Source organism: Triturus cristatus, chromosome 6 (assembly GCF_964204655.1).
Source record: "Triturus cristatus chromosome 6, aTriCri1.1, whole genome shotgun sequence".
Lineage (NCBI taxonomy): Eukaryota > Metazoa > Chordata > Amphibia > Caudata > Salamandridae > Triturus > Triturus cristatus.
In genome coordinates, this window is record NC_140589.1 from 22,631,241 (window position 1) to 22,646,626 (window position 15,386).

The following is a 15,386-nucleotide window of genomic DNA, read 5'->3' on the forward strand; positions in this document are numbered from 1 at the left end:
TCATATAATGTACTTTCGCGAACATTCAGGAAATAAAACCACATGCTCGTGAGAAGGGGGCATGCTTATGATTAGTCACTTCTTGTGGCCTGTCAAGCCTCCGGCAGTCGCAGCGACCCGCCTTTCTACCGGCAGAGCTTTGAACAGAGAAGTGTACGTTATATCCTGTTTATTCGCCTGCCATTGCAATGCCTAGAATCAAAGAGCATACTATTTGTACGTATGCTGATCAGCAGCAGAATTTGAAGACCATTCTGTATGGGGTTTGAATGCTGATTGACTCCAAACGGACATTTGCTAACCTTCATTGACCTGTAGAAGTGAGGTTTTATTTTGTCCACATTACCGTTTGGCTCTAACTATGCAGCAAACATCATCATTGGCCACACTGCTTTCATTTCCTTTCACATATGAGTATATTCCAGTTTCAATCTGGGATGCCAATGGGTAGCTATGTGCTCCACGAGTGCTATATAGATTAGAATAGTTGAATAGACAAACCTTGTAATCTTTGTCAGGACGGTGTATATTTCGGGCGTTCTAGGGGTTCAAGAGTGAAAGCTTTAGTTCATGAAGTGTTGTCTCCTCAAACTCTTTGGAAGTCTTAGTCTGTGTTTTTTCCGTTACCTTTACTTTATCGACTGGAAACAGTGTGTGTCCAGTAGGTTTTTGTTGGTCACTGTGTATTCGCTTGTGTCCTTTACAGTGTCGCAGACCTTTTACTACAAGCCCTTTGGTGGACTCTACAACATGCCCTACCTGATGGACAGCCTGAGTGAGGACTCTGGGAAGCTCAGCCAGTCCGAGTGGTGGGAGCTCTTGTACTTCATAAAGAAGCTGGAACCTCAAGAACAGCTGGAAGTCAACAGCATCATTCGACGAAACGAGGACGAACAGGTAAGGCTATCGGATCGTGCTGTGAAGCATGGTTGCTTCTCATTTGGACATGATACGCCTGTAACAAGTTCACATAGAATCAGGAAAGCATGTGTGTGTAGAGTTGCACTTTTTGTCACTTCAGATGCATTGGATTTTTATAGAACCTTCAGACAATACACAGTATCTGGATCTCTCTCTAACTTAAAGAACAACGTTGCATGTTATCCCGTGATTTCTTCAATGTGAATATATTGTGACAATTTTTATGATCGCTGTAGGTTGACACAAATGTAGGGTATCATTGCTGGGGAATATTAAGTGTAGGGTGAAGGTACACGTTTGTGGTTATTTGTCAGTGGGGACAAAGCTGCATTTTAAGCTTGACTTTTTCCTCTTTTTACAAAACTGTTATCCTCTGACTTATTGCCTAAGTGACTGTTTTTTGTCCAACAACAGGGGGGGTATTAATAAAGCACCTGAACTCCATCATTATATGCTATATGCAAACATACACATATCTTTATTTACTTTGTCCATTATGCTATGTTCTTACTTTATTGAGCGGTCTTTGAGAGGTAAGCTTAGCACCTGGGTGCGTGTTAGTTTTTTGTTCGTTCAACCCGAAATTTCTTAGACTGCTTTCAAATGGACTTTCATTTGTGTATTACATAGCTTCTCTCTAACAGGGTTGTCTCTTACAACCATCGGGAAATGTGATAAGAATGTAAGGGCTATCTGATGATCAACTCTGTCAGGAGACGAAGATAGATGCTATACCAGAATCTCGTTATTAGTGCAGGTTTATATAGATATCATCCACTAACAGGAGAATTCATATATTCTGTTCCATAGGAAAGGTATTCAGTTACAATGTGAGAGTCTGCCTTTGGCTAATATACAATTTTTATGTCTCTCTCTACTTGCAGCTGTTGTCGGAAGAAGCCCTGGTCCAGTTGTCTGTGCCTGTGGAGCTGGCACAGAAACTAGTGTGGTTCCTGAGCAAGCACTGTCACGGTTGCACCTTGAGCGACCTGCACAGCTCCCACGTCTACACAAAATACTTCCTTGCCAAAGGTGTCTCTGAACAGGATAGCTTGACCGGAGTTTCCACCCCTACGGAATTCTCTGGAGCTGGTAGTTCATTCCAAGGGGCCATGGTCTCAAAGAAACCGAAGAAGGAACCTCTGTCAGCAGCCACCAGTCCCTCAACTCCTTCCACAACTGAGAAAACCGACCTGCAGCTTTTCAGTGAGCTGCTCAAAGCGGAGGTCCTGCAGCTACCAGAAATGGTGGATGAAAAGACCAAAGGTGGGTTTTGCAATTCCTCCCTCCACCTTCGTATTAATCGGTCCAGTCGATTAGTTGTCACTGTGAGTAAAATTCAAGGCACAGTATTTGTTTTCAAAAGTTTGTGCCGATACTGAGTCTTAGACATTCACACTTGTGTTTTGCTGTGAAGTTCGAGTGTGGCTTGTGTTAGCTATTTTGGTATATTGTCCTAAAGCAGTTGTGCATTGTAAATAAGTGGGAAGCATAGCGGACACTTCTAGAGCCTATTTATAGTCCTTTTTTGAGGTTTTTTCCTTATTGGACTCTGTTTAGCAGGGGGTTACTGTGCAATGAATCGTGTTTTAGTTGTTATGCAATCATCCTGTTGTAGAGATGCATTTTGCGCTCTACCTTTGTATAAAGATCTTTTGTGATATTAATTCACTGCACAGATGTGTCTTGATGAATTGGACACTTTTTTGTATTGAATTGAGATATTACGGTGCTCTTTTATGACTCTCCGAACCGAAATAAAGTTGGTAAATAAAGTGGGAAGCAGAGGTGAGTTATGTATGGTTAAACATGACTGATTGTTTTCCTTCATTGTAACATGTCTATATATAATGTGGATCACATGTTTTTCTACAAATAATACATGACACGATATGAAGACTGGAAGGTCGGCTTCTGGTGTTTAGCGTACATTTTTTTATTACCAATAAATACCATTTTTTCCTATGCAGCCTTCAGCAGTGTGAAGGGGAGTGGGAAAAAAAACTGCTTGGAGAAGTGTGGGGAAATTGTGGACTTGATCCGTAAATCAAGCTCTGAAGTTGAGTTGCAGTTAACTGCTCTGGGATACATCATCAAGCTCCTGGAGGAAGAGCCCGGCCGCGAGAAGCAGATCATCAAAACTGAGAGTGGACCAACTATCAGGTGAGTCAGACCTTAGTGTTTGTCACTGCAAAGACAAAAAAAATCACGATCTTTCTGTTAAATTTGGACATGCTAGGGAACATATTACCACAGTACCCTTTAAAAGGAGACCCTTGTTTTACTAACTCACAGGCATCGTGATCTACAAAGGGAAGAATCTGTTCTCTGTGTCACAAAGAGCTTCCTTTGTAATATGACCATATGCAAAATGTCAGTTTAACAAAAAATATTCAGCTATATTGATAATAGGGGAAGTCCTTTTGGCACGATTTAAGTTTTGTTTTAAAAAAAGTCCTCATATCACCATGGCTTCTGCAAACTCAGGCTGCAATATGATAGATGTCTGGCCCCCAGCCTTCTGCATTTGACTTGGCCTCACCGCACCAAACGGGACTGAAGCACCTGCTTGGCCTAACCATGCGCCAGTGTTATCATGGGACCTTTCACGTTTCCTTTACCGTCCTGCCCTTCCACCTTTAGAGGTCAGCCCATAACCGTTTCCTCTCACCAGGGCTGCTTGCCACATCCGTCCGCCAGCACACAGCTTTTAACCAGTCCGCAGGCGAGGAAGGGGATGTATCTATCCAACATCTAGAAAACTCCTTTCTGGCGAGAAGTATAAAATAGCACAACAAGTTCTGCTGTGGTAGCCTCAGCATACTACGTGATACCATATCCACCTCCATCGAGATCAATGAAAAACTTAGATTGTTATGAACTCCCAGGATCTCTCGGATGGTATTCCCCATGGATTCCCAGTACCTACTGATCACGAAGCAATTAAAGAACATACGTTCTTCATTGGCTTCTAGACGACCACATCGCCTACACCTGGGAGTCCGGTTTTGCACTAATCCTATGATCTATTGGGGGGTCCAATTTATTCGATTGAGGGTGAAGATATCGTTTCGCTTCAAATTAGCTGGTTTAACCGTATAGTACTACAATTTCCAGGATATATTCCACAGCAGCTGTAACTCAAGCCCTGGGACAGTCTCCTCCTATACCGTCTGCAGTGCCACTATATTCCTGTCCCCCCGCGTCTAGGAACTTCCAATACCAGAGGGCAACCTCTTTACTCCTATGCCCCGCACCTTGCAACAGTGATTCATCCTCCCATGCTCCCCCATGTCTGCCTTAGCACTTGCGAACCACAAGGAGAATTGCAGGTATTTAAATCTTGATGGGGAGCACCATATCCTAGTCTTTAGTGCTTACCAAGGAAGTAACCCTGTACTTAATATTTGACACTGCTATCTTTAAGGAAATCGCTATAAACCTGGCTCTTCGCCAATTAACATGTTCACTTGCAGTTTCATCTGTAACTTTACTGGATTCTCTGGTATCAGTGGAGAGGTGTGGCTCACTGGTTAGAGGCAGCAGACCCGGAAGCAGAGGATGGCCCGGGATCAGGGTTCAATTCCCGACGCGGCAGGGTCGTGGACCAGGGCCAGCGGACTCGATAATTCTCGCTTTGGTGCCTACTCTAACCAGGGATCACGCTCGGCAACTCTGGGCATTAGCTTGCCTCATCTCCACAACGGCCCCCCACATTCGCCGGGGATGCCTGGTTTCACCTTGGTTTCACCTTGGAGATACCCAGGAGGGACCATCTCACAGGGATAGCCAGGACGGGTTCCCCAGCGGTCTACAGCGCCAGGACGCCTCAGGGCAGCAGTGCACTTTACAAGACACATACATTTACATTTACATTCAGTGCATAGATGCCCTTGGGCATTCATGCGTTATATAAATGCACAAATCCCCCCAAAAATGTAATCACATTTTTTTGGAGAGCTCCCCCTCTGTGTCTAACCCGGCCTTCCTCAAGGGGAGACTCAACCCATCCGACAGGCATTCAGGGGGTACCTGGAAAGTCCCACATTGGCAAAAAGTCTGAGTAATACCCAGTGCCGAGAATCTTCCTAACTCAGCACTATAGATGCAGTGTGGCCTCTAAAACTTTTAAGTGGACTTAAAAAAAAACAAAAAAAAAAAAAAAAAGATTCAGGGCACAAAACTTGTACATGAAGCAGGATTTCAGTTTTGAATATTAAAAAAAAAGTTCAAAGTATTCTGTCCCTGAACACTTTTTAGTTACTCTTTGTGTGTTGCAAAAAGTTATTCCGAAGTACCTCTGTAAGCTGCAGGAAGACATTCATAGGGGCCCAGTTATATAACTTACACTTTCTACACTTTTCCTATTTTGTCACTCAAGTCTCACTTTTCCACAGTCCAGTTATTTAAACGTTAGACTATGTCTGCATAAAACCAGATCACCCCAAAATAATTCCATACAGTAGATTGGGGGAAAGGTTTGCTTCAGATACCAATAAAAATTGGCTATATGCTGGCATCCATCTTGCTTTTTCTGGCTTGACGGTACACCACTCCATCCCATTTTTGAATCCAGTATTCCACAGCCTACAGGCAGACCCCATTTCCACTTCTGTGATTTTGGCCTTTGGATGTTAATCTTTCCAGGTTATGCCTAAAGTTAGTGAAGGTTTCACAGTCTGGCTGAAGAAGACCTCTCCTCGTTCTGCTTTACTATGCTTTACCTGTATACAGGCTGGCAATGGTACTGATAGGAGTTTCGTAAGTTCATGCGCTTACATAACCTTGCCAGTGCTCCATTGCAATCCACGTGATTTGAGAGCCTGCTCTGTGGAAGTTATCAAAAGATTGATAACTTTGATCCCTTGCGCTAGGATGCAGACATATCCTCCAGGTTGAGGTTTGATCCTGTGTGTTAGGGTGAAGACATATGCTCCAGAGTGAGGTGCAATCCCTTGTACTAGGATGCAGAAATATCCTCCAGAGCGAGGTTCGATCCCTTGTGCTAGGATGCAGACATATTCTCCAGAGTGAGGTTCGATCCCTTGTGTTTGGGTGCAATCATATCTTCCAGAGTGAGGTTCGATCTGATTTGCTAGGATGCAGACATATTCTCCAGAGTGAGGTTCGATCCCTTGTGTTTGGGTGCAATCATATCTTCCAGAGTGAGGTTCGATCTGATTTGCTAGGATGCAGACATTTCCTCCAGTTTGAGGTTTGATCCCTAGTGCCAGGATGCAGCTTATCCTCCAGCAGGAGGTTCGATCCCTAGTGCTGAGATGCTGACATATTCTTCAGCGTGGGGTTTGATCCCTAGTGCTAAGATGCCGACATATCCTCCAGAGTGAGGTTCGATCCCTTGTGCTAGGATGCAGACATATTCTCCAGAGTGAGGTTCGATCCCTTGTGTTTGGGTGCAATCATATCTTCCAGAGTGAGGTTCGATCTGATTTGCTAGGATGCAGACATTTCCTCCAGTTTGAGGTTTGATCCCTAGTGCCAGGATGCAGCTTATCCTCCAGCGGGAGGTTCGATCCCTAGTGCTGAGATGCTGACATATTCTTCAGCGTGGGGTTTGATCCCTAGTGCTAAGATGCCGACATATCCTCCAGAGTGAGGTTCGATCCCTTGTGCTAGAATGCAATCATATCCTCCAGGTTAAGCGTTTGATCCTGTGTGCTAGGGTGAAGACATATGCTCCAGAGTGAGGTGCAAAGCCTTGTACTAGGATGCAGAAATATCCTCCAGAGCGAGGTTCGATTCCTTGTGCTAGGATGTAGACATATCTTCCAGAGTGAGGTTCAATTCCTTGTGCTAGGATGCAGACATATCCTCCAGAGCGAGGTTCGATCCCTTGTGTTTGGGTGCAATCATATCTTCCAGAGTGAGGTTCGATCTGATTTGCTAGGATGCAGACATTTCCTCCAGTTTGAGGTTTGATCCCTAGTGCCAGGATGCAGCTTATCCTCCAGCGTGAGGTTCGATCCCTAGTGCTGAGATGCTGACATATTCTCCAGCGTGGGGTTCGATCCCTAGTGCTAAGATGCCGACATATCCTCCAGAGTGTGGTTCGATCCCTTGTGCTAGGATGTAGACATATCCTCCAGAGTAAGGTTTGATTTCTTGTGCTTGAATGCAGATATATCCTCCAGCGTGAGGTTCGATCCCTAGTGCTGGGATGCTGATATATCCTGCAGCGTGAGGTTACATCTCTTGCGCCAGGATGCAGCTATATCTTCCAGGTTGAGGTTCGATCCCCAGTACCAGGATGCAGGTATATCCTCCAGAGTGAGATTTGATCCCTTGTGCCAGGACGCAGGCATATCCTCCAGGGTGAACTTCGATCCCTTTTAAAGGTTGCAGACATATACTCCAGTTTGAGGTTCGATCCCTAGTGCCGGGATGCAGGCAAGGTAAAATTGTGTAATTTAACTCACACTTTTGAGTAACTCTACTACGTTTGGCTATTTGCCATTTAACTGTTAATTTAACTGTTAATTTAAAAACTAGCGTAGACTTACAGCTCTCTACGCTCTGAAATCGGGGGTGAAGTCAAATTTACAACTGTAAGTTGCTACAGCCAAAAATGAACACTAGCAACTCCAACACCACACATTGACAGCCCCTCATATTGCAACGCCCTCCCATAGATCTAGATGTATGCAGGGTCTCAAATAGCACCACAGAGGAAATAGTACTAAATAAAAGTCAATTATTTTTAATTAAAAATATATATATTTGTGTTATAAATATATATTATACCCTTTTTGAATCATAATAAATGTAACTTTAATTTGTTAAAGTAAATATTAAATTAATGTAAACTAATTCTAAACTTCAGAACATTTTTTGATACATAAATATAAACATTTGACTTTGGGTGGGAATTTTTTGGTGAAGTTTAAAAGACAAAAGAATCTAATATATTTACATTAGCTAAATATTCAATTAATAATGTTAATAATGCTGTAACATTTTTTAAATAGTATACATGTAATATATGAATATAATATTGACCATCTTTGTTCTCTTTTAACCGCTACGGCCCCCTCTGTATCAGCATCGATTCACACACCGGCTGCAAACCTCAAGTTATGGCTTGAATCCGCATGCGACTGTGTCGCCCCTCTTAAGCCCACTAAGACTCTCAGACCCCACGATGCACAGCGGTGGCTCTCTGCTGATCTCAAGACTAAGAAGCTGGCACTGAGACCAGCAGAACGTAGATGGAGACTTCACTATCACGTAGCAGATCAGAACACCTATACTAATCTGTTGAAAGAATACAAAAGCTCTATTCTTCAAACCAAAACAGATTATTTTTCCAAAAAGGTTCTAAATTCAGCCAACAAGTCTACAGATATTTTTTCAATAGTTAATGAGCTCTCTAAGCCAGACAGAATTGTGTTGAAACCAACCCCTTCACAACTCCTTTGTGATTCTCTCAACTCATATTTTATGGAGAAAATCCCTGCCATTAAGGCTGGTACTTCGCCCTCTGCTGCCCCCGCAGACGTTCCCAGTTCTGTAGATCATCGTCTCAGCTGACTCTGATTCCCACTATTTCTCTGGAGACCTTCCTAGGTTTACTTAAGAGAGTTGGCTCCGGTTCCCCAACTGATTGTTGTCCTCCTCACGTCCTAAAGGAAATCTTTTTTAAATGTCCAGACCCCCCTCTCTCTCTTCTTAACAAGTCACTTGAGCCGGGCATAGTTCCTGACCTTTTTAAAAGTGCGGAAATTATCCCTATTTTAAAAACGCCAGGTGCGGATCCATCTATTCTTGGTAACTACCGCCCAATCTCTTTACTACCTTACCTTGGTAAGGTTCTAGAGGCACGTGTCTCAACCCAACTAAGCACTTTTGTTGAACAGTCCCATGTCTTGGACTCCAACCAGGCTGGGTTTCGACCCTCCCATTCTACAGAATCAGTCATCTTGACAGTTATGGACGATCTTAGAGGGGGCGTGAATATAGGGCTTACCCAGGCCCTGGTTCTCCTGGATTTGTCAGCAGCCTTCGACATGGTCAATCACAACATCTTGATTGACCGTGTCAGTAATGCCGGGATCCAGGGCTTGGCCCTAAAATGGCTCTCCTCCTATCTTAGTAACCGATTTAAATCGGTACGTCTTGCAAACTTTTCCTCTAAGAAAATGGAATTGACCTGCGGAGTCCCCCAGGGCTCCTCCCTTTCCCCGCTTCTTTTTAGCCTGTACCTCCTTCCTTTAATCTCCTATCTTCAGAAAAGGAAAGTTGGGACATATAATTACGCAGACAACTAGTCTTTGACCGTAATCTCCATCTATCTTCTGTGTCTCATTTTCAAGACACTATGACCTTCATAAGTGAGTGGATGAACGAAAATCAACTGAAGCTCAACCCCGACTAAACTGAGCTGATCCTCACTGGTGGACTTGCGAATCCATGTGTGAGAAGTTGGCCTGGTATATGATGTTCACTAATTAAAGTGACCACCTTGTACCATGCCAAGCAACCCTTATGGTGTGGTTGTAAGTCAACCTTTTCGGACCAGCTGCCCTAGTGGTAGCATAGGCTAAGCAGTCTTTCAGGCTAAACTCGTTTAGGCATGTAAAGCAAGCTGTTTTACCATATGTAACCCCCTTTTATACCAATGAAAGGACACCACACAGATATATATTCAAAATATATATGTATTTATTACTCAAAGTATCCCCTAGACTCTTTATGAGCACAGGAGCATAAATCGTTAAACAAGAAAGTATCACAATATACAAAAGTTGCACTTTATATGGATAGGCCCTGGTGGCCGCTCAAACCATATACTAAAATAGTGGTATAAGTACCACGAGCAGGAAAGGTAGAAGGCTTAGGGCCTCTAGAATCGCTGGGCTTACAAGGAGCTAACTTTAGTTAGTGACCAGGAGGTCCACGGGTCACGTGTGCAGTGAGGAAAGTTACACGCGGGCTCCCATAGGTTTTCAATGGGTGCGTAAAAGTTCAAAAGTTACTGCTATAAGGGTCTTCTGGTTGAACTACGAAATCAAGACTTCAAACCTAGACATTAGAGATGTTACTCTACACTTGTGCACCGGAGTGCCAGCTTTACCTCACCCACAGGAAGCGGGTGCATAGGGCTCGAAGTGCGTCGGGTTTCGTCTATCTGTTCAATGGAGCCTGATGACAAAGATGCTGCAGGCGGTCGGTCCAGAAGAGATGCCGTGGATCCAAGGGTGGATCGGAAGTGTAGAAGACCTGTAAGCAGAGAAGACAGTGTTCACAGTCACTAGCCAGTGACCGCCGTGGCACCAGGTAGGTACCAGGCGATGTCGGGTGCAAACAGGTGAAGAGGTGTAGCTTGTCTCTGCAGCCACGTGGTCCCTGAAGGTCGACGACGTCCAGGAGTCGGTTCACGAGCTGTCCCGCGCAGGCTCTTGCTGTCGGCGGTGTCGGCGACTCAGAAGAAGCAAACAAGCCTTGGCAAAAGCAGGAGTCGCAGGAATCGAAGAAAGCTGTTGGCTCTGACCAGCAAGGTCAGAGGGGCTGCTCCTTTGGAGGGAAGCAGGGGCCAGTCTGGAGCAACCAGACCAGCATCGTAGTTTTCAAAAAGGTTCGCCAAGATGGCCACTAGCCAACGGGCCAGGGACCGGGCAGGCGCGTTGAGTCGCAAAGTGCAGAGGGGCCCCACGCAGATCGTGGAGATGCTGGAGGGCTCACCTTTGGTGCAGATGCTGCTCGGATGTTGGGCTTCTCAGGACCCAAAGCACAACTCGGAGGGAGCCTCTGTTGTCGCGCTTGCAGCTTGTCGAGTGTCTTCCAAGATGGCTGGCTCCACGTGTCTCGGTGCCTCCACGGGTTCCTTCTTTGCAGGGACTGTGGATCGGGCTGTGAGAGGTCTGGAGGTCCAGTTCTTGTCGGTCTCTGGGCTCGGGCTCCGGCGGCGGCAAAGCAGACGTCGATTCGCCGGTTGGTGCTTGCGTTAGCAAGATGGTCACTCCCTGACCATAGGGGAGAATTCCTTCAGTCTTCTGTGCAGCAGAACGTCGAAGTTCCCGTCTTCTTCTTAATGTTAAGTTGATTCCAGGATGTCTGAAGTCTTAGGACACAGCTCCTACCTTTAAGCGGATTCTAGGGGCCGGACTACCTGCTAGGTCCCTCCCTAAGGGTGGGACCAGGAAGGGGGGTGGTTACACCCCCAATCCTTTGTCCAGCTCGCCCCAGGTCCGGGGCTGGTGTGCCCCAGGACCGGTTTGAACTGGCATATGCACCGAGGCTCCTTGTGAGCCTCAGGCATGTCTGATTCTATTCAAGCCCTACCTGACCAATACACAAAATCCTGTCTGGGGTGGTGCTCTCACCTCCCCTGGCAGGAAACCCTTTGTCCACGGCTCCCAAGCTGGAAGGACTCCCAGCAGCAGGAGGGCAGACTTGTGTCTGTGGTGGCAGCGTCTATTTTGTGGAGCTGAGGCTATGTCTGATTTTACCCGGGTTTCAGGTTCTGTACATGTCGTGTCCCTCTAGAAGGGTGGAATGCTAACCCCGTCGCCAGAACTGGCGAGGGGTTAGTATTCCAATTCGTATGACACCTTACTCGGCATGTTTTGATAAAGCCAAACCAAACTTAGCATTTAACCGCGAGGTTCATAATGCACTTAACAGTATATGGTATTGCGATATCTGGAAACGGTAGAAGGAAGTTGTTCCGACTACTGCAGACAGGCTCAGCTCATGCCAGAGCACCATCTCACATGGAACCAAGCACTCTGCCTTCAGGATTGTTAAGGCCTGCCATAGGAGTGACTTATAGGTTAACATGTGTCCCATTTAAGGTTAGGTATAGGCATACTACACCTAAGTAAGAGGTGGATACACCAACTTACCCCAGCTGAGTGATCAGCCAGTTGTGTCAAATTGTTAGGCCAGTCCAGGGGTGGCACAATACATGCTTCAGCCCCTGGTAGGCCTTAGATACACCAATGCCCTGGGTACCTAGTGTACACTGGTACAGGGGCTCACAGGGTGATCCAGTTCCAATTGGTTATGCACCTAAAGTGCATAGTGTCAGTTTAGTAGAGAGAACAGCAGGCTGGGGGTCTGATTAGCAGGCCCACAGCCACAATATGTCAAAAACCAGTGAAGCAAAAAGCAAAAATTTGGGGTGACCATAGGATGGCAGACCCTACTCTCCTACACAACCCCCCCCCCCCCAAACGCAGGGACATTAAACTAGCCTTGACCAGTTTCGTCTTCATGTCCTAAGTGGAAGTACCTGGAGAGACCATCTGCATTCCCATGGTCTGTACCTGGCCGGTGCTCCACTGTAAAGTCCATCCCCTGTAGGGAAATGGACCACCTAAGCAGTTTGGGGTTTTCACCCTTCATCTGATTTAGCCACAAGAGGGGCTTATGGTCGTTCTGAATCTTGAAGTGAGTGCCAAACAAGTATGGCCTCAGCTTCTTCAGGGCCCACACCACAGCAAAGGCCTCCCTCTCAATAGCTGACCAATTCTTCTCTCTGGGGGTCAACCTTCTGCTAATAAAAGCAATGGGTTGGTCTTGACCATCTACATTAAGTTGTGACAGCACAGCTCCCACACCCAACTCAGAAGCATCTGTTTGGACAATAAACTCTTTGGAGTAGTCGGGACTTTTCAGGATAGGTGCAGGGCACATGGCCTTCTTCAGGTCGTCAAATGCCTTTTGACAGCTTACTGTCCACTGAACCTTTTTGGGCATCTTCTTGGATGTCAGATCATTAAGAGGAGTCACAATGGACCCATAGTTCTTAACAAACTTCCTGTAGTACCCAGTCAAGCCCAAGAAAGCTCGGACTTGAGTCTGGGTGGTGGGAGGAGACCAGTCCTTGATGGATTGTATCTTACTCTCCAGTGGTTGAACTTGGCCTCCACCTACAAGGTGGCCCAGGTACACAACCTTACTCTTCCCTATCTGGCACTTAGTAGCCTTGATAGTGAGGCCTGCCTTTTGCAGAGCCTCAAGTTCCTTCTTCAGGTGGATCAGGTGATCCTCCCAGGTGGAGCTAAAGACAGCAATGTCATCAAGATATGCTGCGCAAAAGTCATCCAACCCAGTAAGGACTTGATTCACCAACCTTTGGAAGGTGGCAGGTGCATTCTTCAGACCAAAGGGCATCACCAAAAATTGGTAGTGTCCTCCTGGGGTTGAAAATGCTGTTTTGGCCTTCGACTCCTCAGCTAACCTGATTTGCCAATAGCCAGCTGTCAAATCAAATGTGCTCAAAAACTTAGCAGAAGCCAGTTTATCTATGAGCTCATTTGCCCTTGGAATAGGATGTGCGTCTGTCCTAGTGACAGCATTGAGTCCTCTGTAATCCACACAGAACCTCATCTCTCTCTTGCCATCTTTGGTGTGAGGTTTGGGGACCAGAACCACTGGGCTAGCCCAGGGGCTCTCTGAGGGCTCAATGACACCCAGTTCCAGCATCTTTTGTACCTCAGTCTTTATACAGTCCCTGACATGGTCAGGTTGCCTGTAAAGTTTGTTCTTCACAGGAAAACTGTCACCAGTGTCCACCACATGGGTACACCAGTCAGTTTGACTAGGTATCAGTGAGAGCATATGCTGAAATGATTGTAGAACTTGTCTACATTCAATCTGCTGATGCTCAGTGAGGTTGCCTCCAAGGGTCACTCCTTCAACTGAACCATCTTCAGGGTTCTGAGACAACAGGTCTGGGAGAGGGTCACTCTCTTCCTCCTGTCCCTCATCTGTAGCCATGAGCAAGCCCATGTCTGCCCTGTCAACATATGCTTTTAACCTGTTAACATGGAGTACCCTGTGGGGACTCCTGGGAGTGCCTAGGTCCACCAAGTAGGTAACCTCTCCCTTCTTTTCCAGGATTGTATGGGGTCCAGACCATTTGTCTTGGAGTGCTGCTGGGGCCACTGGCTCCAACACCCATACCTTCTGTCCTGGCTGAAACTCAACCAAGACAGCCTTTTGGTCATGCCAAGCTTTCTGTAAGGCCTGGCTTGCCTCAAGGTTTTTGGATGCCTTCTCCATGTACTCAGCCATCCTGGAGCGGAGACCAAGTACATAGTCCACTATGTCTTGTTTAGGCTTTTTGAGAGGTAACTCCCACCCTTCCCTCACCAGACTGTCTGGGGCCTCTTACAGGGTGCCCAAATAACAATTCAAAGGGGCTGTAGCCAACTCCTTTTTGTGGGACCTCTCTGTAAGCAAACAGAAGGCAGGGTAGAAGGATGTCCCATCTTCGCCTGAGCTTTTCAGGTAATCCTTTGATCATACCCTTTAGGGTCTTGTTGAATCTCTCAACAAGCCCATTGCATTGTGGGTGATAAGGAGTGGTGAACTTGTAGTTGACACCACATTCCTTCCACATAGCTGTCAAGTATCCTGACATGAAGTTGGTACCTCTGTCAGAAACTACCTCCTTAGGAAACCCCACTCTGGAGAATACTCCCAGTAAGGCCCTGGCCACAACAGGAGTTGTTGTGGTCCTAAGGGGAATTGCCTCTGGATACCTGGTGGCATGATCTGCTACCAACAGTATAAATCTGTGCCCAGATGCAGTGGGGGGATTCATGGGACCCACTATATCTATTCCCACTCTTTCAAAGGGCACCCCCACCACAGGTAGTGGTATTAGGGGGGCCTTTGTTGTGCCACCTGATTTGCCACTGGCTTGGCAGGTCACACAGGAGCGACATAACTCCTTGGTATATTCATTCATGTGAGGCCAGTGAAAGTGAGGGACAAGCCTGTCCCAAGTCTTGTTCTGGCCTAAGTGTCCTGCTAGAGGAATATCATGGGCCAAGGTAAGAAGGAAGCCCCTAAATTGCAGAGGTATAACCAACCTCCTGCTGCACCAGGTTTTGGGTCTCTAGCCTCTGAATAAAGGAGCCCATCATCCCAATACACTTTATGGGTACCTTGAGCATTCCCAGCAGCCTCAGCAGCAGCCAGCTGTCTGAGGGGTTCAAGAGATGGACATAACTGAGCCTGCCCCAAGTCAGCCCTAGAAGGTCCCCCTGACCCCAGAAACTCAACCTGGTCAGGTTCAAGCTCTTCAGGGACAGTTCCTTCAGGGTTCTCAAGATCATCCTCCTGGGAAGACTGATCATCACTTGGGAGGCAGGGGGGAAGGCACAGCCTTAACCCTCCTGTTCTTCTTCTTGGAAGGTGCTTGGTCCATTGTTCCAGGATCCAAGACCTGAGGTTCAGTAAGGCACTTTTTGGCCTGTGACCTGGTCACAGCAAGGACATGTGGTGATATACCTAACATCTCTGCATGTGTCCTGTACTCCACTTCTGACCATAGAGAACTCTCTAGGTCATTGCCCAACAAACATTCTACTGGGAGGTCTGCACTAACCACAACCCTTTTGAGGCCAGTTAACCCTCCCCATGAGAAGTTAACAACTGCCACACTATGGGAAGTAGTGGTATTGCTGGCATTGGTCACCAGGTAATTCTCACCT

The 15,386-nt window shown here is 46.3% G+C and overlaps 1 protein-coding gene across 1 annotated transcript in view; it reads left to right on the forward strand.

Annotated features, from left to right (window-relative positions):
* Positions 1 to 15,386, forward strand: part of CUL9 (cullin 9) — a 751,325-nt gene that overhangs the window by 119,249 nt on the left and 616,690 nt on the right. Inside the window, exons 7-9 of the mRNA XM_085610160.1 lie at positions 707 to 897; positions 1,806 to 2,187; positions 2,892 to 3,084. Coding sequence (XP_085466286.1) covers positions 707 to 897; positions 1,806 to 2,187; positions 2,892 to 3,084 — 766 coding nt within the window. The remainder of the gene's footprint in view (positions 1 to 706; positions 898 to 1,805; positions 2,188 to 2,891; positions 3,085 to 15,386) is intronic.